The 25,724-nt window shown below is 39.9% G+C and overlaps 1 protein-coding gene across 5 annotated transcripts; it reads right to left on the bottom strand.

The window, feature by feature from the left end:
* Positions 1-2,797: 2,797 nt before the first annotated feature.
* On the bottom strand, positions 2,798-25,345 carry ZFAND4 (zinc finger AN1-type containing 4). Of its 5 annotated transcripts, none has more exons than XM_040607342.1 (10): positions 25,227-25,345; positions 23,996-24,298; positions 16,598-16,673; positions 16,435-16,502; positions 15,706-15,892; positions 11,399-11,546; positions 9,433-10,611; positions 8,759-8,813; positions 5,814-5,931; positions 2,798-3,707 (listed from the first exon to the last, which is right to left on the bottom strand). In XM_040607342.1, exons 2-10 carry the CDS (start codon positions 24,177-24,179, stop codon positions 3,572-3,574), a joined length of 2,151 nt encoding a protein of 716 aa, XP_040463276.1. In that variant the 5' UTR covers positions 24,180-24,298; positions 25,227-25,345; the 3' UTR covers positions 2,798-3,571. The 5 variants fall into 5 exon arrangements, with proteins under 5 accessions (XP_040463276.1, XP_040463274.1, XP_040463277.1 ...); XM_040607340.1 differs by lacking the exon at positions 25,227-25,345 and adding an exon at positions 25,023-25,220; XM_040607343.1 differs by lacking the exon at positions 25,227-25,345 and adding an exon at positions 25,023-25,220 and having other exon boundaries at positions 5,814-5,928.
* Positions 25,346-25,724: the final 379 nt, after the last annotated feature.

Below are 25,724 nucleotides of genomic sequence, written 5' to 3'. Positions count from 1 at the left end.
AAGGAGAATAAAAACTAACATTGTGAAAAGAAACATCCCTTCACCTGTGCACAGATATGCTTGTAACATTCAATGGTACATGTAAGTAAACTTAGAAACATAAAACTTAAACTAGGAATTGAAACCAGCTAAAGAGAACAGACCGCTTTAGCAAGCTTCTGCTGAGAAAAGTGAGTAATTACAGTTCTACATATTAAAAGCAAAGAACTACTGCCCACAACATCCCAATGGCTCTAAACAGACCTGCCTCACAAGAAACAAAGTTCATCTTTCCATTTAGCACAACTTCTGATATTTTTAGACAGTAATCTTTAAACAGGACAAGAACTACAGAGAGGAAATCACCTTTTTTCATTGTTTTCCACTCAGCACTCCAACCACTAAAAAACTGCCCCAAACTAAAATCCGGGTAAGAACTACAATAATCAGAAGCAGCACAGGCTCACACAACTGTCCCATAGCTTCACATGGCTTTCTTAGTTGTCCTCACATGAGCAACTGTGGCTCAGTGCTAACACAGATACCCAATTTACATAAAAATTGGAAAAATGTTGTGACCCAACACAAAAGCCACAGGTCGAAGCAACTCCTTACAGACACAAGCAACTCCAAACCCACAATTTACATCCAGAAGATGGTGCCCCATTACAAAATCTGGAAGCACTTGAAAAGAAACAGAAGTGTCCAATTCACAACATGTAAAAAAAAAGCTAGAAATACTTAATTTCTGTAACATAAAGCATTAACAATTCTAGCCTCATCTACAGCCGAAGACTGTTAACACAAGGCACCAGTGCAATTACATTGCAGGGGACTGCAAACTGAATATAGAGATGGGAATTGCAAGCAGACAGATTTTTATCATCTTTCAGAGAAAGGATATTTGTTCAAGATCCAAACCCACTTCTGATGCCTCAGCGATGCTTACCAATGACACAAGACCAGCCTGGTTATGCCTCACAGGTCCTCAAGCATAAATGAAGCATGCAAAAAATGCTTGACAGGAAGGCAGAGAAGCACACACCGAAGTAACTGTTAAACTTCTGTTATGCAAATGATTTACGATACAATCTAATTACATGAACAAATACACAAAAGCTAAACATTTTTCTACAGCAGATGCATAGCACCACAGTGCACTAATACTCAGAAAACCAAACCATTCAGATAAGTTTACACAGTAAACAGTAATTAATCCACAGCACAGTCTAACACAGGATTTGGTAAAACCCAATAGCATACAAATTAGCAACTACAAGAGTTAATTTCAAATTTAAGTGCTCTTATGGCTGTACTACTGGTTGAAAATAAGAGTGCCTGTAACATAGTATGGGAGATAAGAACAAAATCAGAGTTCTGCACAAAAAATGTCTGTATTAAGTGTAATCAAAATGAGGTATAATAAAAGTTATGAGAAGCTATACACATGGAAATTAATTATTACTACACTGCATTTTCTGAACAGCATTGTGCACTTCATTATGCATATGCAGAAGGGGAAAGTCACAACTGAGATCTGACTCAAGAGACTTCCTGCCACACATTTCAGTTATCCAGTCTTACTAAAATTTGAGTCAGCCATTCTAACGCACTGCAAAATAATTTCCTGACAATCATACTCAGAAAAATTAGATTAAGTGGTGACAGCCAATATTATTTTAATTCCACTTCTTTCCAAACCTCTACTGTACCTACAAAGACCAATACCTCTGTCTTAAAAGTTGCTGTGCTGCAAACAATTGTAGGGAAACCAGTAGTACATTTGCCCTGTTCCTTATTCTTTTCCTTTGGCATCAAATATTATCCTATGCTGGAGGTGAAATAAGAACTACAGGCATGTTCACAGTACCTAGCACTGCTCAGTAACAACATGTTCTTCATACTAGGTGCAACTTTGTCCACCAAGAATAAACCCAGAGGTCACACACACACAAAACTACTTTTTTACCTTATCACTGCCCAGAAGAATGATTTTGGAAATTTTTTTTCTGAGATCACTCTGAAAATTCCAGAAGGTTCAAGAAATTGCAGGCGGACTACATGAAATGGATTTCCTCCAAGGATGAGAATTCTTCAGGTTACTTCTCTCCCTTTCAGTGATCCTCTTTTTTTTTTTTCTCCTGGCCCAACTTTTGATTGCCTTGCTCATCAGCTGCTACTGTTTGTCTGGAATGCAGCATAGAACATTTTAATACCACAACCAACTAAGTAGCTGAAGACTTGGCAAGAAAGGGATGACTACATTCCACTGCCTAGATCCAGTGTGGAGGGTTTGGTTTTTTTGCTGTTTTGGTGGTCTGATGTAGGATTTTATTAATCTGTTTATACTAGAACACCTCAAGCAACATAAGCCTATAAACAGATTTCAGACACACCAAGTGAATGAAAAAACAAAGGCCTTCATTAGGTGTATTCCTCCAACATCACTTTCTGCAGTAGCTGCACACTCATTAGAGGAGTCTCAAAATTACTGAACTGCCTTCGTACAGTACGAGCTGGAGGGGAGAAAGGCTGCAGGTTAATATATGCCATTCATTGAACACCCATCTGCCTTTGCTAGTACATCTGTAAGACCTCAGAAGGCTTATTTAAAGCACACAGCGTTGGTCACACTGCTCCTAATGAAGCTGGTAGGAGTTTTCCCACCAATTTCAGGAGGAACAGGTATGAATCAGTGCTTCTTAAAAACAAAAACCACCAACAAGCCACCCCCCAATAACAATGCCCCAGTTTTAATTTAAGAGCATGCTGCAAAATATGAAGAGATTTTGTGCATTTACAAGAGCATAAACCAGAATAAAATTTAATATTTATTAGAATTTCTTCCAGTAACAGCATTCAACATCTTAACAAACCAAGTTGTGAAGTCTTAAAGAAATCTAGGATTTCAAGAAAAGTTAAAATAAGTTGTTCCTTATATTTAATGGCAACAAAGGGGGAATTTTCTATTTAAAAACAAACTTGTCATATAAACAGTATTATTTTAAGAAAATGTGATTAACACAATATGTAATTTTCAGAATGGGTACACAGTGTATGAATACCAATCTGAATGGAACAGAGGTGTGGAACACACTACCCCCTTAATCTCAAAATAGGCTGTTTGAAGAAAGGACAGGGAGAAGGATCTTTCTAGTGAAATAACTTAGAACATACCACGCAATGGACAAAAAACGCAAGAGTACAGAAGACATTACATGACACCCTCATTACGACACCCCCTCAAGTCTGGTTATACAGTAAATAAAGTTAGTAAAGTGCATCTTTTAAAGACTTGTCTAGTGAAATAGCTTTTCCAAATATAAAACACAACACAAGACGTGCAGTAACAGTTAAATCAATAACGTAAGTTTTTAAAAACTAATCTTTAACTTTTCATTCACTAAAGAAGAAAAGCTTTAACTGCAGTAGTGTTCACATCATTCTTCGATAGGATGCATCCTCATGTGCTTTTGTTACTTGGCAAATCTTTAAATATAGAGCATGGCAAAATTATGCAGTTTAAGCAAGTGCTTCTCTCAATGTGATACAATTCTTCAATGGCAGAACAGCCACATGCAGCACAACCATGTTAGATTTTGGGAAGCTTTGGTGCACTAACGACGGGATTGGTCTCCTGCAAATACCTTCGCCCTGCACTCTTATAGTCGTAGGTGCAGGTGTGAGTCTCTGCATAGCGGTGCGTTGCACAGAAGTTGTTTCCACATCTGAAGAATCAAGAATATTAGAAGTTACAAGCTTTTAGAAGCTTTTAACTCTCTGACATGCTGGGAGCCCTTTGGCTTAATCACGTCTTGTTTATTTGACATAACTGCCTGGATTCTAACCATCCTTGACTGATAACATTAACTGGTGAAGTAATCAAATTGACATTTTTGTAACTGAATGTTGCAGCTTTGACCCAACAGTCTCTTCAGCTGGGAAATTAAGCAAGATAGTACTCCTGGAACCAGCTAGCAAGGATCACACAGGATCTTATAAATTAAGAATTACTGGTCTTTGATTTATTTTATTTCTCTTTAAAGATCTCACACAACATCAGCTGATAGAATTCAGAGGACAAAACCATGGAACTAAAATAATGGCATTGGGCAAAATCCACATAATGCATTTCAATTCAAAACCACCACATCATTCAGACCATCAAAACAGATGATGAAATAGTTCAGCACAGACTACCTGGCATAAGCTCAAATTAGTCATCTGAGATTAATAAATGCAGATTTAGTCAGCTGTAAAGACATCAGACTAACTATAGGGAAAACTACTTTCTATGTGACTGGAGAAGGGTGCATCTTGCATGTATCAGTTGCAATTTTCATGAGTTAAGGTTATGATTTTTGCATTCAAACTTGACAGCTCAGCAGCTGAGACTCATAACAGGAGAGAAGCATACTCTGGATATTGTATCTGATCTGGACAAGTGCTTTAGATGGAGACTGCTACTAGTGTCCTGTTGACTGATTATTTGATAAAGTTGCTTCTTGACAGTAAAACGACGACAACATTCAAAATTAGAATTCTCCTGAAATGGATTAAGCATTACTCATCCAACTTACTGTCTCACCATTAGACTATAATGCTCCATTTATGTATCTATCTGGGTTTGGAACAAACTCTGCAGCTGTTCCTGAGGCTTTTCGTGCCTGGTAATAATTTTTTTTTTCGTTCTTGTTCCTGTAATCACCAGTTCCTTCCTACAACTGTATTCTCTATTTGGTTTATATTCCATTCTAGTAAAAGGTCATATGATTCCTCCCTTTACAGCTAGAAGGAATGCTATTCTTGGAGATGTGCGATTTACCCCCTTTTTCTGTGCTTCACTTTCAACCTTAAGCAAGCTGCTTAGTTACTTCTAGAAGAGCTTGCAGCTATTTGCTTAGCCAGAAAGTGTTCAGGGTCCAAAACTGTTTCAAAATCAGTGACTGAAGAGTCAGTAAGAAGGCAGTTCCTCATCCTGAAACTCTCCAACACAATTTCCCAATGGCAGAAGTCTTATTCTTTTTGCTGTGATTGGCATAAACCAAGATCAGCTTCAAATGTAGCACTCAAAGCGCAGCAGTTCCCAACCTTGGCTGGCTCATGGGAAATGATACTGAGAAAAAGAGTATCTTGTGGGAAACTACTTCAAGAACCAAGATCAACAGAGAAAGCAGGGTTTTTTTGTTGTTGTTGGTTTTTTTGTTTTGTTTTGTTTTTGTTTTTAAGTTTCCAGTGATCACTACTAAGTACCAGGTGTCACTGTGCTGTCTGCAAGACATGATTTGGGGGACACCACTCTGGTATTTTGCTTTTGAGATGCTCTAGATGATCAAAGGTGACCGAAGTCTCACAAACAAAACACAGAAAAATCAAAAAGTTGTCAAATATAAATTCATACAAATTCACAAACTGTGCTGATGTCTTGTAATAGAACCAAATCTAAGGGAGATACTCTGAAAACTAACAAAACCAGTTTTTTCTTGAGTTGTTAATGATGTAATTATCGTCAAGAAACTTTGCAGAACATGAATCTGTAGCAAGTTCTCCCCACACAAGTATAAAATATAATTTTTTTGGTAATATTTCCTGATATTTTGCATTCTGATACCTTGCATTTCTTGATTTTCCTGGAAGAACATACACCTCAACAGCAGAACAGGTACTACATTCCTGAATTTTAATTTCTAGAGCTTTGCTGAATTGAGAACTGCAACTTTTGTAAGGGTTGACTTTTGATTTGCTGTGCTTAAGCAATACCATGTACCATAGAAAATCTTTTGGTTAACCCAGCTATCAGTTTTAAACAACAGCTGGTTATACGGTCAGCCTACCTGCACTCATAGCTGGTTGCCAATCCAGTTTTCTTGCCACAAAGAAAGCAATGCTTTGCAATTTTCTTTTTTGCTTGAACTGAGCCATTCACAGGTGGAAGATGGGTTGCTTCACCTGCTTTCAGAGGTAGAAAGACAGCAAAGAAATTTTATTTTTATTTATTCCTGATCACAAACTAGTTCAATGTTATCTTTTGAAACCCAGCTTCATTTGCATTTCTTGGGATACTTCAGGTGGGAACCCCAAAGCCTAAACAGGGAGGAAAAAAACCCAAAAGCCAAACCAGAAAAACACCTCAAGCCTATGAACACCTCTAGAAGAGGCAGCACAATGCGGGACTTAGACCCATTATTTTTAACACCTGTTGAAAGTTCACATAAGCAAGAACTTACAGAAGAAATCAAGGAACACATCTGTCTTCCCAAATGCAAAGTGGAAACACAATGTGATTAGGAAATCACTGCACACAGTAGCTTTCCAAAGAATCAACTGGGCATTCAAGTACCTAGCATGTAACTCAAGTTTGCCAAATAAATACTGCCAACATCTTTAAAATCTTCTTATAATTATGGTATATCACCAAAAGTACATTACTAAGACTACAGGCCTCTATTTAGCTGTATGGTTTCATAAGGCACTTTGCAGATGTTTGTAAAATTTCTGTACTTAAAAATGTACTTTAACCACTTGCCCTATAATTCTTGATTGTTGCTTTATTAACTGAAAAGCATGTAAAGAAAAGGCACCTTCCCTCTGTAGAAGCAACCTCTTAGTTCCCAACTTGCTTATTCACGTTTACCATACGCTAGAACAATGAAAGCATGCAACGCATCCTCTCAAACATTCTTTCAGTGTTTCTGTCGCTAGTGTCAGGATGATCCCAAAAAGAGACCTCATGAGTTCAGAAGTACTTTTTGTCGAGCGCACCTTTAATCCCAACACTCGTTTCTCAACTGAGATACAGCAGGCTACATTCAATAGGAACACCAGGCAGTCACCACACATTGCAGTCATTGCTACCAACCAGCTATCCCACTGCTATCTAGCATCAAAACTTCCAGATGTTTACTTGTCTATGCTACCAATTCCATCATTTAAAAGCATGCTATCTCAGAAGCATCAGTCAGCCCAGCTGGTGAAACAGACAGAGCTTGAAGACAGCCCCCCCACCCGCAGACCATACTTAACCAGAAAAAACAATAGTTCTGTCACCACACTCACAGCCTCTACAGCAATTACATGAATCTGTCCTTTGGCCAGTTATACAACAGATCATTACCAGCCACTTCTCTTCTCAAGAGCCTGCATGATATGACAACACCAAGTTTGCCTTTCTCCTGTCTAGAACCTTTTTGAAAACACCAGAGGAGTGTCTTCTTCACAGTTCTATCCAAAATGACGCAGATGTTAGCAGGCTTACCCATCATGCAGACATGGCTATTAGGGTATCACCTCTTACCACGGAGTAGGTAGGGACAGACCTGTTTATTAACTGCCAATTAACAGCTGCACCCCCAGCTGTGAAACAAAGGCACAATCCACTATTTTAGCAGCTTTTGCTCCCACATCATCACATCAGTCTTCCTGTTGCAACTGCTATTTGCAGATCTTCTTGCTCATTCTCTATGCATAGGTCTTAGAATCCTGGAATACATGCCTTACTCTATTTTCCTAAGGTCATATAGAAAGAAAAGAAAGCATGCAAGCTGCAAGTCAAAGATGTGAAGAAGAACAGTTAATTGTGCTGAAAATCTTTAGCTCACTGTCTTAGGAGTTTTAAAAGTACTAGACAATTACATTTCCCCCAAGAGAATTAATCACATAAGAAATTAATATTAAGGCACAACACATCCATTTTCAGTAGACGTCAAGCATTAAGATGTCAGCACTGGCGAAGCTGCACCTCGAACACTGTGTTCAGTTTTGGGCCGCTCACTTCAAGAGGGACAGAGGCGCTGCAGTGTGCCCAAAGAGCAATGAAGCTGGCAAAGGGTCTAGAGAACGAGTCTTATGAGAAGTGGCCGAGGGAACAGTGATTGTTTAGTTTGGAGAAAAGGAGGCTCGGGGAGACCTTATTGCTCCCTACAGCTACCTGAAAAGAGGCTGTAGCGAGGTAGGTGTTGGTCTCTTCTCCCAAGTAACAAGCGATAGGACAAGAGGAAATGGCCTTAAGCTGTGGTAGGGGAGGATTAGATCTGATACTAGGAAAAACTTCTTCACTGAAAAAGTTGTCAAGCATTGGAGCAGGCTGCCCAGGAAGATGGCTGAGTCACCATCCCTGGAGGTAAAGGACGTGTAGATGTGGTGCTTAGGGACGTGGTTTAGTGGTGGACTTGGCAGTGCTGGCTTAACAGTTGGACCTGGTGATTATAAAGGTCTTTTCCAGCCTAAACAATTCTGTAATTCTATTCTACAATTCTGTGATTAAGCACTCCACAGTTACCAAGACTAGGATAGAAAGAATGACGCCCACCACAAAAGAGAAAAATCTGCACTATATCAGTAATCTTCAGCATCCATGCCCTTGCTGCTTCCTCCCCATTTTTCTTTTGCTAGATCCCTCTGACTCAGGCTGTAGTTCTAAAGACTATGCTAGCAATAAATAAATTCAGCTGATTTTAGCAGACTCAGAACTATTCACAGAACCGACCTTTTGAAAACTTCAGAGCAGAACATCATGTTTATGTCTACAGATGACATGCAGGATTCATTAAGTATTAAAAAAAAGCTAAGAAAGTCACAGTTGTGTCTACCCAAGATCTGGGTGAGATCTGTAAGTTAAAGAATTCCTTTAAAATTTATATCCTGTTACAGAAGTGTAATATAGCAAGAACTTTGAAAGCCATATGCCTTACAAAGATAAATGATTCTTGTCCTCCACATATGTGATATATCAGAAAGATTAAAAAGTCATCTTCAATTATTATTTAAGTCCATTACTTACCTGCTCTTTTCCCTACAGCTGCAATACTTCCATTCATTCCAAGCCCATGCGCAGACTAAAAAAAAAAAAAATTTCCACAAGGAAATTACTAGCAGATGAAGTTAAATGAGAAAGTTAGGCAGTCTGGTATCAGCTTATTTGAAATCGATCAGCATACCTACAAAGAGCCCAGGATGACTTCTGTACACAAATTTGTAATTCTGCAATATAAAGCCTTATTCAAAATGACTATTTAATAGTTTCTCCATACTTCACAATGTACTAAAACAACTAACTACAATAGAGACCTGAAGCTAGGCACATATAGTGCCAGTCACAAGGCAAACTTTGGAATAAACGAAACTAGTGAGCAGCAGCAGAAGTCAGATGACCCTTCAAGCACAGACACACATAATTCTATCATTATAATAACTAATAATTTTAGCTGTGAACAAACAACCACTTCAATTTTTATGAAAAATTACTTCTAGGACCCATCCAGATAAACAGACAGTTAAGATACCAACAGGAATTCAGGAAACAGTTCAAGACTAACAGGAATTTAAGTACACCTCCCCCTCCCCATGCGTCTTCCCTGAAAAGACACATGGACACACGCATGAAAGTACAGTTTTCAATGTCAGTACCAGAAAAGACAGGAAAACTACAATTTCTTTGGAAGCATTAGTACTCACTAGAATATATTCAGCAGCTTCATTTGGAGGAGCTGTTTTCCTAAAGCTTTCTTCCTGAAAATGCTGCAGGTTTGTAGGTAGTGCGACACCAGAAGTCCGAAACCTGCCTGTCCCACAGGAACTCTGTAAACTTTCCCTATTTGCACTTCGGGCCAGCGAAGCCAGAAATCCTAGGTTCCTTACAGAACTCACAGGTTCTTTGGATGCCTTGTTAGCCACATCTGTGATGTCCCTAGCATCTGCTTTTGAAATTACATCAGGTCTTTTGCCAAGTGACTCTACTTTCACACTACAAAATCTAGTAGTCCTAGAAAAAGAGGAGTCTGCTATACTATGGACTTCCAATGACCGAAGCATGTTTGGGGAGGCTGTAGATCTCAAGTTGCCAGCCTCAAAGCATTTGGATTGCGCCTGTGGTTTCAGAGAACTGTGACGTGCCACTTGCGCTGAATACCGAAGAGGTGGCAAAAGCAGATTTTTCTGAGGACTTAATTCACGAGTACTGAGAAGACCAGCCCCCATTGCAGCAGTGCTCAGCACTTTGCCAATAGGTTTTCCATGCTGCTCTACAACCTTAGATTCTTCATCTCCATCAGACAGTTCAAGTTCTGGGTTCACCTTCCCTATATCATATATCTCACTACACTGCTCAGTGGTACTTGCTTCTGTTAAAGCAAAAGCATCTGTTTCAGGTAGAAGTTTTTCTTCTGCTCCATATAGTTCTACATTGGTTATATTTGGAAACAAAACAGCATCCTCCTCACTTGCTGGGGTCACATTTTCAGATGCTTTTTCTGAATTTGCAGGCAGAGATGAAACAGGAGTCAGAATATTATTTGTAGGTAGCTTTGCATTTTCTAGTTCAACACGAGATATCTTCGGTGGTAATCTGATGCTACTAACTGACTGAGACCAAGAGTTGCTCTGCCAAGTGTCGTCTTCCTTAAGAAAGTCATTAGTTGTAGATGGCATTGTTCTACCAGCAGTGGCCAAAGTAGCCAGTGCTGAAAGTGCATTTTGGGAGGACTCTGAGTGATATGAATTCCCAGGAGGAGGTAGGCAGGACTGTCCAATATGGGGGAGCACTCTTAAAAACCGGTGACGAGCAGCAGCCACTGAGCCACTAGATGGTCGAGGAGTCATCGGAGGACGAGGTTTCACCTTGACAGTTTTCTTAGGCTATTAAAAAAAACAAAACCCACATACAACAACAGTTAGTATTTGAAGTACAGTTGCATTCAAAGACCTGACCAAGATCATATTCCTAGGAACTCAAATAGCAAAAGGCCAGAACGGACCAAATCACTCTTTCTAATGCCTCATCTTTTACTAGCCACCAAGACTTCACCCCAACATCTGAGTAACCAAATCAAGTAGTATAATCAGAAAAGGCTTTTTAGTAAATGGGCCATGTCAGAGGAATAAAAAAGAGAAGTCAGAATGCCAAAGTTACTGAGAAAAGCTTAGCGTCTCAAAAAAGACAAACAATGAAAGAAAGCCTATCTTCTCCATTTTACATCTAGGTAACCTAGACAGACATAAACACCAATGTAACATTTTATCTTCTAGGTAATCTCATTTTCATATTTAACTTCATAGGCTCTTCAGTTACAGTATTTCTAATGAAGTTTCATTTAAGAGAAACACTGATTTTTACCACAGCAGTACTGTGGAACAATGCTACTTAAAGTATTGGGAGAAAAAAGAAACCCTAAAACCTCCACCCAAATAAATCCAGGACCATCAGTGAATTCTTTGAATGTGGACAGGTAGATCCAAGTAAAGCCAGTGCCCCACAGCAAAACATTTATACAGTAGCATTTAGTTGATCAACAGATAAGAAATCATCTACCCTTGATCACTTCACTTCCCAAAACAGCAAAGTATCTGACCTGATTTTTAGAAAAGTCAGCACTAGGAAAATGCAAGCTGCATTATGATAGGAAAACTGAAATTACAACTTCACCTTTTTACTCAGATTCATGTTCTCCATCTTTGCTTTGAGCAGTTTCATTTTATTCATAGTAATTGAATTCTCTATAATCTGTTGGCCAGAAGGTGATGCCTCTGTCTCATCTTCATCATCAGCATATAAATTATAAACTGAACCACCACTGAAAATAAAAAAAGTTTGTGTTCACCCTCTAATCAAGTAATTTAATTATGTTTTCAATGTAGACTATTCTCACAACTAGAAAGTCATATCCGTAGTTATCTGTTGACAAAGTATTATGTAAAACTGTATGCAGACATTTCAAATACATTTATTTTAGTACATAAGCATTCCTTACAAGATGCTTACGCAGAGTGACGATGGTGAAATCAGAACACAGCCACACTTCTGGGAAGTTGTTATACCATATACATTGGTTCACACTCACTATATATTTTCCCCACTGAGGGGTTATCCAGTTCCACAAATGTCTCCTGAAGGTATGGCCAAAGCTGTTAACTGTGTGACTCAGACAACAAGCTGAGCAGTTTTCCAATTAACCAGACAGTGGCATGGAAGGAAAGTCCAAATTTCTATCCATCCTGAGGGGTGTTCTCACCATAAATGGAAATGGAGGGGTCACCCATGTGGATATGATATTCTATTTCTCCTTTTCAAAATAATAAAAAAAAAAAAAAAAAAAAGATCAGTTTAAGTTTCCAAAGAGTCTCACATGTGGAAAAAAATAAAACAGATTAGAATTGCTAGTCCCAAGACAAAATATTTTAGCTCGGTAGTCACTGGAAATTCATAGCATCACACTGCATTTTTCCATTCTGTATTCTAACAGAAACTGAACCTCAATGTTTTGAAGTCAGCATCTGACTTGTTTTTCCTATGAAGCAATGAAGTATTAATCACTAACACATATCCAACATGTGAAAGAGAAATAAAGAACCATTAGGAGTATTTAATTCATTACAAACTCATGCATTTTCAACACTGTATATAGTACATTTTAAAGAGTGTTTTAATTCTTCCATTAGACTGGCAGCATCTAGAAATTGACAATCATGCAGTTTCCGTGTGTTTGTACAAATGTCAAGTTCCTGCTCTCGAAAAGAGGCCAAGGAAGAACTAAAGGTCATGAGGAAGTCAGCACCAAAAAAAATAATAAAAATTGATGAATTAGAGCTGCCATCTTACCTGATTCTTGGAAATATTCTGCTGCTCTTAGTCAAGAGCCAGTATGTTTGCACTGACCCTCCAAATTATTTCCTAAAATGTAGCAAAATTCCAAAGGCAGCACAGCTGGGAGACATATCTTTAAGAGCAAGATATCAGCAAAGTCAAAGCAAGAGTCAGCAAAACAGTCGACTCATTTCTTACGAAAAACTGAACAACTACATATGGGGACAGTTCGCATATATATTACATACCTCTCCTAGTGAGGACTCAACACTAGAGAATAATTTCAGAATTTTAACTCTGCAAAGACTTAAGTCACCAACTCAAAACAACTCTTTGAACTTCCCTTCCTTCAAGGATAGAGATGTGTCTCACGTGCTTCGTTAGTGGTTTTGGTTTTTTTTTTTTTTAAGGTTTTTTTTTTAATGTAAAAATAATTATTACCCTTTCTCTTGCATTTTCTGGCTAAATAGAAGCCAAAAAAAATTTAAGTAGTAACAAAAGTTTGTTTTTATTATTATTTAAAAATAAATTCTAAATGTATATGCATAAATATAAAAATATATTATTATAAATAAAAAAAATATCGAAGTTAGATAAGAAGCTTTGTTCTTGGTGGTACTTTTAGCCCATTTTCCAATGCATAAATTCCAAACTGACTTTGTCCATAGCTGTCAGCATTCCCGAGATCTTGCTGGTAAATGCATGTCTCAACAATGATCAGTAGCTGGCTTTTTTGACTTCGGTGCCTGCCAGTCCTCTAGCACAAGTTTCTTTTAATCCAGAGACAATAAACATTGTATGTATTTACACCTTGTCAAGCTTTAACCATTAACTTAACCACAGATAAATAAAATTATCTGGAGAACTACAAAACAAACGCAAACCAGTGTCTCCTTTCTAAACTGCAGTCACTAAAGTCTGCTCCACGCATAAGCAATGTGAGAAAAGCTGATAAACAACTGCCTCAAAATGCTCAGTCACCAGTATACCCACACATACAAACACATCTAACTGTCAGTGTGGAAAACACTAGTATTCAGAGTGATTCACAATCTTCCTTTACAAAGATAAAATGGTCTGATTTGTTTCTATTCTCTCCTCCCTTTGCTACTTTTTCCATTTCCCACGAAGTCTGACCTTGCCATAACAACAAATCAAAAAATTAGGACCCCTTGCCCAAATTACCGTCTGCCTTAGTAGAAAAGCTAATAAATGAACTCCCATAGAAAGCACAGGGGAAGAGAAACAATGCAAGCTGGATGTTTTCAATTCAGGTGGCTTTCAACCTAACTGGATCATTTGACCAGTGACAGCATATTTCTTAAGCATAATGTGTTTGACTTTTATACATGCTGTTGTGCTTTGAAAGGCTTACCAAGATGTCTTGCAAGAATCAGAAGAATAGTTTACTCTTCTGATTTGCTACATTTAGCCAATCTCAAGTAAATTATTATTTAGTCTATACACTAGGATTACCTAATCAAGAAGTACTAAGAATTTCAGACAATTGTCCATACCAGTTTTAAATGGGAGGGGAAAAAAAAATCATCACAAGCATACAAGAATTTGAACATGCAGGCAGATACCAGAGAGACCCTTAACACTGAAAAATGAAAGTTCAAGCTCCTTCTGACAACTCCTTGTGCCAACTCACAGTATAGCATCCGCAGCCCTAGCTCTTTCGATTGGTTTGGATGTTCTTTGGAGTCAAAACGTAGAAGAGAACAACTTGGTAACAGGCAAGCAGGTTATCAGTGAAAACAGGAATTACACCTGTATGCTCCTCTTTCCACAAGTGTATGTAGCCCAACGCAGCAGCAAGGTTCACAGTTCTGGTGACAGTGGTTTTTACCCATTTCAAATCTACACAATACCATATGTGGCTATTTACTGAAAAAAGAGTGCACGGGCTGAAAGAGAAGATCACAGATCTGAAATATTTGTATCTTTCCTCTTCTTCCCCTCTAGTAATTGTACATCAAACACTAGCTCTTTCTACTCTGTGTAACAATGTGGGAATTCAACCTTCACATTTCATTCAGCCTGTCGTTTCTAAGATCTCCTATAAAAGTTTCTAAGAGTAATATTCTGAATATAAACACACCAAATATAAACCCAGTACAAAGCTCTTGCTTTCACTTTGCAAACAGTAACAAGAATAATTACTTAACAACAGTGCAGGTCTTAGCCTTGGAGGAAAATGCAGACAGTCCCCAGAACAGGGACTACCTTCCTTACTGTTGTACGAAGACCAAGTTCTTCACGAGATGAAAAAAACCTACCCCAAAGCTGCAAAACCTAGTAATTTTAATAGACATAAATTCTGAGAGCTTTAGGAAAAAGACTACTAATCTGTTTACTAAGTGACATATGTGCCTTTCTGATCATAACAGTACTTTGATTCTGTGATAGTGATTGAGACAAGTTTGGTTAACTGAACAGTAGCCAATTTGAGGCTTAATTATGCCCAAAGGCTAGCTCTATTGGTAATTATTTCAGTATATATATAAAAAAAACCCAAAAGTGTCACACACGCCACCACCACCCCCCTCAAAGAAAAAAAACAACAACTGAAACCAACACCAAAATAAAAGAAACAAAACAACCCTAACCCCGCCCCCCCTCCCCCCCCCCCCCAGTTTCTCTGAAACTTCAGACAAACCCTCCCAGGATTTTGCGCTGCCAACCTACTATCTTCCTCACTAACCATTTGGTCAAGTCATACCCATACAAAAAAGAAAGTGTATGCGGTGAGCAGAGAAATATTTTATAAAACTAAAGAAATGCCTTAAAATGGAAGATAAAGTACTCAAAAGTTTTGGTACCTTTATTGCCAAATTGTCTCTCCTGTTAAACATTCCCTTTTAGAAAGGGCTGGAATGCTGAGAATTGCTTTAAGCACATGGTCAGCTTTATCTCACTCTATTGACACACATGGCAGTAGATGACCATCAGCATGAGCACTGGCCATTAAGTATTACTGGGCTGTTCGGCCATGTAGTTACAGCATTTTAGTAGCCCTTAAGAGAAAATTCTTGCAATATTCCAGGTCTATCCCAGATATTCTTTTGATAAAGTCAACAAATTAAGCTGAAAATTGTAAACATCCCCCTTTTGAAGAATAATATAAAGGTTAAAACCAACTTTACCTCAAAGATTCAGATAATGGTGTTAAAGTGCCATCTCCCCGGTCTACCATATGGAAGAAATTCAACTGATCTCCTTCTCGATACACTAAAAAGGTAACTTGTTTGTTGGATGGCCCTTTCTCCGATATCTCATCTCTAGTGGGTTCCATGTATTCAGCCATTTCCCTGATCGGGTCTTCCACAGGAACTTGTGTTTTTACAAAGAGAAAAATAAGTAAAACCAAATTATTATTGTTGTTTTGATCACCTTTGAGAGTTCAGCTCAGTTTACAATGGGAACTTCCAACCTAGAAGATATGCTGAGGTTTTTCCAATTGGAAATTATCAAGGGAATTTCCCATTTTCATGCCTCTATAGATGATCCACATAGCAAAGTTTATCATCAGACTGAACCAACGCCTGATTCTTACTAACCAGATTTGAAAAACTATTTGTATAATGACATTACAGTATCATTTTTACTGCAGGTGAAGAATTGCCGATTTTAAGACTTGATGATTCCATACATACAAACATACTTGTTAAACTAAGGCTAAACAAAATGAAGAAGATGGTGTATTGGTATGATAAGGAAAAGAAGATGGAAAAAAAATCCCTGCGCTTTTGTTAAGTATTTTTCCAATTAATTTGGAATTGAAGTCTGCTCATCTAAAATACTTAGTTGAGAAGCTGTTCTCAGTTATAAGATGTTGCATGAAACCCACTATTTTTAACTCAGTTAACACTTACCTCTTCTAGTGTTAATAGGTCCACCTCGCATCACCAGAACTAACTTCAGAGTGCACCCTTCTGAAATGCTGTAAATAACAACAAATACACTTTTGTAGCATTTTCTATTGCTTAACCTAACAATCATTTAGAAGCATTAATTGCAATTTTGTTCTATACTTACTTATAATCATTCAAACAATAGTCATCCTTCAGTTCTGTATTATTCCAAATTAAATGCTGCTGAGAGACAGGAATACCTAAGCAAGACAAACAAACAAAAAAAACAACTATTAAAATTGGAGTTGGTGGGGAGGGCTTTTGAGGAGTTTTGCTTTTTGAAGAATGTGGGGCTAATGGAGGAGAGGCAATGAAGTGGATTCACAAGGGAAAGAACAGAAGAAGGAAGACAAGGACTGGCACTTGAGCAACCTTCAGTCATGATATCTAACCTCCCAAATAGTTAAGAACAAACATAACATTTTCAGCAGGCTTGGGCTCAACACACAAAGTTTGATCTTTTGGCTCAACAAGGGGTCTGCAGAAGTATTCACTTGCTTGAAGTTTATTGAATACTTGTTCTTTTCTAGTCATCAGATGAGGGAGGTTTTTCTCTTGTTACCTGTACCTCAGAGCTTTATGTCTAGTGACAGGAAAATCAGGATAAAAACTTCCAACTACAGAATTGCCCAATAATTTAATCACAGGCTGATATTCTGCGTTAAAGACAAGATCACATTAACGTAACTGGTAGCAGCTCTATTACAGTGGTGACAACTGTAAATGTTATTTTATTATTGCTTGGTTTGGAACGTGAAAGTTCACATGTACAGTATAGCACCATAGCAATTAGTCAAACTTCATGCTACAAACACTTCTATTTTGTTGTGGGTGTTCTTTTAGGCCACCAGGATGTTTTATTAATTATATCTAGTAATACTAACTTTCAACTCAAGTTCAGCTTCAGATTTGGCTATTTTTTGTTATAAGTAAGCATACTGAGTATTTGTTCCATATTAAAAATCCATATTCTACATAACTATTAACTTTGTTTCTTTCTGCCTGCATAGTCCACTCTTTTAGATACAAGTGTAACACACATTAAAGAGCATAAGGTGGTACAACCTGTGGTCTTCACACATTTTTACTAGAATGCTGCCATTTTCCAAATTTTGGAAAGAATACAAACCAGGGCAATTATAAAAGGATGCGACATCTCTGATCATCATAAAAAAAAAAAAAAGGTTAAAAAACATCAAGGCTAATAGGAAGATGAATAGCTGAGGTAAAAAAAAAAGTATCTTCCCTTCAGCATCAAAAAGAGGTGCTGGTTTTCAGTTTGTAAGTAGTGAAATCCAGGCAGTTAAGATCTCACTGTGCATTCCTGACAAACTGATTAAAATGAAGATCTATAGAGGCCAAGAACTACTTTTCAAAAAGGTCTAAACACCACTCCTCAGACTAAGCAGCAAAAGCTATAAATACAGTTTCTACAAGGTTACATTAAAATAAACTTAACATTTTTATTCATTGCATGCTCAGATACTTAAAAGGAGATGCATGTAGCAATGCTAAACAGTAAGACTTCCCAAAATACATCTGGCAAGAGGGGAAAACAAAGATCAGTCTTCCTAAGGCTTGCAAGACTGCTTAGTAAGCTGTGGCAAAAGGTTGGTTAAGCCCCTTCCTAGCTGTAGGAAGGGCACAAAGCTACCAGCACCCATCACCAGCAAGGAAGAAAAAGGGACCAGGGTCTGGTAAAAGTCCAAGCAGATTCAAGTGACAAGTAGGAGGTGCACTGAGTGGACATGCCCATGAAGGAGAGTGCACTTTGGAGGAGCTGTCACTGTTATTAAGCTTTAGAGAAGATGACAATTTCCTTTTCCCACCACAGCTCACATCTAGATCTCTTTTATGAATGACCAACACAATTCTACTTCACTTGGATAGCATTTAACGTGAATCTTGTATCCTCTGAAGTTCACAAGACATTTATGAGGGGAATATGGTCATACAGTAGACTAACATAATCACTACTACACTGCAAGCTATTTAATAAGTGACTATTGGTTATGTTTCACATCTGCAGTGTAAGCAAAACAAGAACAAGCTGGCAACAGCCAGCAAGTCTACAGTGAAGTTCTCCTCCGAGTTGTTTTGCAGTCTTCTGATTACAAACAGTCCTTACTGTCTGCATTTGTTATGGTTTCAGCAGCCCCCAAGGACCAATTTCCAATTACTTTGATAAACTGAGAGAGCATTTGTTAAAAAGGCTGGCTTTTAACTGGTAGTATTGCAGTGAAACATGTTTTTCTTCATTTAACAATGACAACATTTTTGATGAAAAGACTATTCTCTTTTGTAATGGGAAACAGACAAATCTTTATTACTAACTCCCTTTTATGCTACTTTCTAAGAATTCTGTATTTATACACTGAGGAAATAGTATGTGCTTTACAGGTTCAGGAAAACATGCATCAGCTGTCCCTTTTCTGGATTACAGTAAGGTTTTCTTGAGGAGATATTTGCACATGGGAGCAGCATGTAAATTTGGCAACAATAATGAGAACTGTGAGACACCAATCCACTATCCCCTCTCCCTTACCAGCAAGTGACTGTATCACATGTCTGCTCTAGATCAGTACTGAGAAGAGAGGCAAGTGGGGTAATAAGCTACATTTCAATGCTCAAATTGAAGTCGGCCAGGCAGGTGATGCTACAGGAGGATAGAAGAGTCTGCACTGTCTACTGCAATGGCTGCAGAAGGACTGAGAATCCGACCTACTAAAATGGGGGGAGGAAAGGAAAGAAGCAGGTACACCGATTCCAGAGACAGGATAGAGTATCAGATACACTCTTAAGCTTCACTCCTTTACTCTTCTTTCTGGCACGCTAAGTAAGCTCACCAGAGAAACTGATGTGGTTGAGTATGACCCAGAAAAAAAACCCAACCATAGATTTCAGAACAAACTTGATTTATGTTGTAGGTAGAAGGTTATTATATTTAAAACCACCACAAACATTTCAAAGCCAAACAGTATACTTATCTTCCATCCAATGTTGAAATTGCTGGAGTTTCTTATTTGCTCCTGCTTACAGAGAGGCTGCACTGACAGCCTTTTCTGCCCGCCCCGCCCTCCCCCTCCAAAAAAAAAAACCCCAACAAAAACCCCCAAAACCACAACCAACCACCAACCAGCCACACTAGGTAGGAGGTGCAAAGGTTCACAAATGACAGCAGCAGGATCGCTTTCATAACTGTTGGACTCCTCAGCTTTCATCTGCATGACAGTAAGCTACATTAGTGTAAACGGTGGTCAGTACTGACCTACTCTTTACCCTAGGGACTGACAAAGAGAAGACTGTAACAACAGCAAGTCACCAGTAACTGAATGCAGATCTGCAAAATTTCCTGACAAAGGTGACCTTATTTACACCTACCAGATGCTGCTCTAACCATCTGATCTGGGCACAGTCATGCATTTGCAGGAATGTTTTCCCAATTCAGACAAGGCATAAGCTTAAAAAAAAAAAAAAAGAAGCTTCATGAACTTCTAGTCTCTATCAGCACAGTAAACAGGCAAATGACAAAGCAACCAGGAGACAGAGGGAAATTAGTAGACAGAAGAAAAGCAAGATTGGTTCTGTTAAAAACTTGCTAGACTTGTGCAATCTAGTTACTCCAATTCTGACAGAAGTATAGCTACTTTCTCTAACGCAAGTAGTAATGAAGATCATTATGACACACTGAATTCATAGAATATTGGAAGAAATTACAACACCAGAAGTGTGCTTGATATTCAATCAGTTCCTTTCGCTTAAGGTGAAGCTGCTATACATGGGCAGGAAAACAGTGACAGCAAAAAGACCAAAGAAAAATAACAACTCTCATGATGAATTGAGAGTGCATACATGTAAAACAAAATTGTTGCATCTGTCATTCCCCACTGAACACAAGCATTTCAAATTAAGAGGTACTCTGAAAGCTAGTTGTTTTTCTACGTCACAATAATACAAGAACAAAAGAACCTAAATATTCATACAAAAAGATAGTGTTTTCAAATACCCAGATTATAAAATTCAATTTCAAGCAGTCACCGAACAAACCATGACTTTTATTTTAAAGCTAGCTACGTAGATGAAGGCTTTAACACTCCATACTGTTGAATGCAAATTTATTCCCACAAGATAAGTAATAATGATAACTATGATTATTATAATAACAATCATGATATTAATGACACACCAAATCCCAAAACCCACCTCCTCCCTTCAGACTCAATCCCATCTTACTGAAGACACATGTTTACAGGTATTATCTATGGTGCCTTAACATGAAAGCATTTAACCACTACCAGAAGCACACTATCTGAACGTTCCTTCTTGGTGTTTCCAAATGAGGAATACTAAACTTTGTCTGGCCTAGCAGCTACAAAGATTCATGCAATGGAGGAAGCAAGAATAGATTTTTTTTCAGGTAAAAAAGAAAAAGCTACTTCCTCTTTCAATGAAATCCTGCTATTTTAAAGTACCATTCACATGTTAAACCTCAGTCTTTCACATCACCTTGCAACTCTGATACCATCCTATCCACATCGATCAACACATGATCCTGCTTTCAACTACAAATAATCAACAAGTAAAACCAATGGAGTAGGTAGCACTGCTGGCAACACTAAGCTACACTGCTGGCAGTGTGTATGCTAGCTTTTGTGCCACCAGTAGAGACAAAGAGAGCTATTTCTTCTCCTGTGTACCATTTTAGAAGGCTCACTCAATGAATCTCAGACCAGAAGGATTTACCCTCGGTGGCTCCAAAGTCAACATCATAACAAATCTAAATTTTTGGATACCACGTGCCTGCTTTGCATGGAAAATATTTGAGGACAAATGCCTGGATCTGATCCAAATAGACATCATATCTGCTTTAACTTCAATTTACAAGGAGACTTGCACTGAGATTTCAGATGCGTTGGAATCCATTAATAAATTTTTTACCCATATTCTTTACTGACTAAAACCAACTGGAAAAAGAAAGCTGGAGATGTGGAGCTCTTTCTTAGTAAGGTACCAATGTCTACTACAGCTGTCTAAACAAACCCTTTCTGTATCAGATCATTAAACAGGCACCAAGAACGACGAACAGTATCAGAAGTATACAAAATTCCTAACATGCCATCCATATTAACCTTTCCTATTACACCGCTAACAGTCTACAGCTATTGATAACTCCAGTTGTTGGCAAAGGTCAGGTTGTCTTGATTCAGCCTTATTATTAGCCTCTTACAGTTAAAGGCATTGGTGACATTTGAACAGATTTGTTAATTCCTGATATGGTCCTCTATTTTTTTCTGGGAGATCTCAGGTCTCAGATAATGTCCCAGAACCTGTCTTTCTGTATGCTTACATACCATCATCCTCAATACCCAACTAAGACCACAGAGACAATACCCATACCGGGGACCCTATACAGTCTCCCAGCATTGCAGGAAGCATTCTCCAATACTACATGCAACTTAAATGACAGAGGTTCACACCCTGTGAAAGTTGACATGATACAGTAAGTGAAAAGTAGCAGCAGAAACAGGAATAGCTTCCCATGCTAAATCACAGCAAAATTAAGATTTTCCTTCCACCTGGGCGATTCATTATTTGAACTTGTGCTCTATAACAGGAACTTTGTCACTGAAAAGTTATTTTTTCACATGCAATAGTAACCCCAAATGCAACATAAAACTGATTTGTCATTGTGTATCTGTCCTCTCCACACATAATCAATGTGTTTGCAATCTGTCTCCCACAAATCATTAATCAGGAAATTACTGATATTTTAACTCTGTTCTGGAGTATGAAGGTACTTCAACTGACTTCTAGCAATTCAATGATAACACCATTGAACCCTTATTTTCCATATTTTAATGGAATTTACTTAATAATTATGTCTATACAGCAGGCACCTAAGCTATTAATTATCTTACCATCCTATGAACAGCAAGATGTGAACAAAATTCAGAACAGTATTGTAACTTTATTATTGAGCTTTTGTTCTAATAAATTATTATAATTTTGTAAGCTAGGTACACCCAGTCTACAATAATAAAGTGTAGGTATAACTCAATATGTCTATTCACAATCTCCCAGCTTGGACTACAAGAAATTTGAATTCCTCTTCCTCACATCCTCCTACTGGTCATTTCAAGCATCCTTTAAAGCTCACTTCATCTATACTGTCCAGATAACCTGCCTTTTCCTGTACTCTGTTGCCTGTGCTCCCTTTTAATTCACTCTCGGCATTTATCACCTATCTGCTTGCATCTCTCCTACGCCAATATTCAACCATGGAGAAGAAAACCCCTTTCCTTTGCTTATTTCACCTCTAGCCTCTAGAACCATCTCAACACATTTTCTGACTTGTGACTTAAAGCCCTATCCACAGGAAACAAAAGCATATCCACATAGCTGCACTAATGTGGCTACACTGATGTAAACTCTACTTATCTGCATGGTAGAGCTTCTATTATGTGATCTTAATAGCAAAAAGTCACCCTGATTGCTGCAATCCTCCGGTGTTTAAAACTTGTACCAACTACTTTTTATCCCCTTGTCCATTAGTGCAGATTTCCGTAAGAGAAGAGTATTAACATCCAAGTCTAATGCATATCACATTTCCCAGAGGGTGGGTTCCACACAGACAGAAGCACGAAAAACATGTACAGGTGTAGTGGGCAAAGAGAGGAATCCCTTTTCTTAAAATTAGCAGCTCTGGTACTCTCAACTTCTGTAGCCACACCATTCTTTAACTCCTTTCAAGTGAAAAGAAGACATATTTCAAATCACATTCTTTCATGCAGGATCATTCTCATTGTAGAGGGAAAGGGGATGAGAGGGGACTAACCTGCATCTTTTCTCCATGCATTAGTACCTGGACTGGCCTCATAGCTTAAAGAAAGCTTTCACTTTGCAAGATGTGCCAAGTTCATCACTTTAAGACAAAGCACCGCTCAGCCAGACCTCTACCAGAAAAAGATCACTCACCTAAACAAAATTCAAATCAGTAACTTGAAGCTGCCTTTGGGATTTGCCTGCACTGCCGTTGCTCTTGTGACTGCAGTATCATAAACATAGACTAACCTAAGAAGCAACAACCACAGCACCTAAAGTATGCTCAGACAGTTGCAATATAGACATACTACAAGGTTCAGTTTATAACCCTGCTAGTTAACAAACAACTTATGTCTGAGAACCCTTTCAATGCCAAAAATGCTATATACCATATAGTATCAAAACAATTAATGATTTAACATACTTTTTAAGATTTACATTAAAAACAACATACCAAAAAAGAAAACACAGGAAAAGAAAAGAAGAGCAACAATATACCAATTCCAGTGAAGCCTGAGCCGTGAACTTAGAACAGAAAACCTTTCAATTAAACCTAAGCCATAAACTGAGCACCTAGCTCATCAACGTATTACTGAACAAATCATTCAAATTATCTGTTTTGATTTTAGCAATTATAACTTGAAAAACAAGACTCTTTCTAAAGTGATAAAGATGATGCTGAAATAGGAGAGAACAGTACCTTCCAGTCTTTGTATCTTAGCTTTCACAGAAATAACTGTTTCAAAGGGGGAAACTCGCAGCTCAAAGCACATTCCTGTGAGGGTTTCAATGAAGAGCTCCATAGTTTCATAAAAAGGAAGCTTGTAGTGAAACGGTCCCATATTATCTTCATTGAAAAAAGGAGGCTCTTTCTTGTTGGCCATTACAAAGGATTTAGAACTTCCTTGTAAGAAGATCTGTCAGGAAACTACATTCCACTTCTAGCCAAGTCAGCTCCGAGGACAGGTGTGGTGTATTGCTATTCATGTTTGGGATTTTTCACCTATAAAGCAAACAAGCAAGAGTTCTCTTTAACAGCTACGTTTACATGTCGTTAGAATTTCAATTTATTCTTGATTAACAATAAAATAGCTCTTCAGAAGCAGTAAATTACTATCTAGATCGTGCAACAGATAACCACAAACAGTATTAGGAATATCATCGTTTTGGGACTCTAGTTTCAGTCAGCATTCCAGATCCTACCTACGACCTTTATTTTGTTTTCACGAGCAACATGACGATCCGACCCGCGATATTAATGCCCAAAGCCTCCTGACAGCCCTGAGCTCTCGAGAGGGTCAGAGCTGGGAAAAACCTCCAGAACGACACAAAAATAGGGACTCGCCGGGGCTCGGGGAAGGCACAGGAGACGGCAGCTTCGCCCCCCCGCGCCGGCGGCGGGCCGGACCCAGGCCAGCGGAGCGGAGCGGAGCGCCCGCAAACAAAGGAGCGAGCGCAGCCGCCCACCCCCTCGCCGCCACCGCGCCCCGGGGCGGCCGCACATCCCGGGTAGGACGCGGGGCCTCGCCGCCCGTGTCCGCCGTGCCCCCAGCCCGCCCCGGGGCAGGGGGAACCACCCCCTTCCCTCCAGGGACGCGCTTCAGGCCGGCGGAGAGCAGGAGCCAGGGCACTGCCCCCGTCCCCCGGCCGCAGGGGCCGCGAGGGAGCCGCGCTGCCAAGGGCCCGGGCACCGCCGAGCGACGGGAGGAGGGCGGGCAGGGTCTCACCTCACCTGCCGCCGCCCAGGCCCGCTCATGGGGAGACGCGGCTCCTTTCCCCCCGTGCAGCGCCGCCCACCGCACCGGGGCTCGCCGGCCCCAGCGGGCCTCATGGAACGGGAGGGGAGCCGCCGGCGGCGGGGGGGGGGGGGGGGGGCCGAAGCCGGGAGCCGCCCGCACCGCCGCTCGCTCCCCAGCAACCCCCGCGCCTACCTAGCCTTTATAACAGCCCCGCCACGCGCCCTCCTCCGGGCCCGTTCTCCGGCAGCTCTCCCAATCAGCTCCCGCACGGGGCGTTGCTCCCGGCGCCGTCAGGGGCGGGCGTCCCCCGGGCCGCGCCGCGCTCATTTGTTGTGATTAAGACGCAAGCGGCAACGCGTGCGCGGGCAAGGACCCGGATGCAACGGCCCCGGCCCGCGCCGCCGCGCCCGCGGGGGCCTCTGGGACACGCAGTCCCACGGGCCGGGGCCGGGCGCGCCCGGGGTCTCCCGCCGCGGCCGAGGGGGCGGCGGCGCTCCCGCTCGCTTCTCCTCAGGGAGGGCGTGCGAAGCCAGCATTCACCCCCCGAACTCAGCCCAGGGGGCAGCTGGGGAGTGCTGGCGCCCACCGGCGTAGTGCGAGGCGGGCCGCGCCGGTGCCCTCGGGCGGGTGACAGGCCGGGGGCGGGGAGCGCTGCTCTCGGGCGCCTCTCCTCAAGGTCAGCGCCCGGCC

Source organism: Falco naumanni, chromosome 9 (assembly GCF_017639655.2).
Source record: "Falco naumanni isolate bFalNau1 chromosome 9, bFalNau1.pat, whole genome shotgun sequence".
Taxonomy (NCBI): domain Eukaryota; kingdom Metazoa; phylum Chordata; class Aves; order Falconiformes; family Falconidae; genus Falco; species Falco naumanni.
The sequence above is the reverse complement of the archived record's forward strand: the minus strand, read 5'-3'. Positions and strand labels throughout refer to the sequence as shown.

What these genes read in the sequence shown, in the direction of transcription:
- ZFAND4 (XM_040607342.1), bottom strand. Translation starts at nt 24,179, where the DNA reads ATGGCCAACAAGAAAGAGCCTCCTTTTTTCAATGAAGATAATATGGGA. An exon ending in ACCTATTAACACTAGAAGAG is followed by an intron (nt 15,893 to 16,434) that starts GTAAGTGTTAAC and finishes TAAAAACACAAG; the next exon opens with TTCCTGTGGAAGACCCGATC. An exon ending in AGCTGTAGGGAAAAGAGCAG is followed by an intron (nt 5,932 to 8,758) that starts GTAAGTAATGGA and finishes TACCTCTGAAAG; the next exon opens with CAGGTGAAGCAACCCATCTT.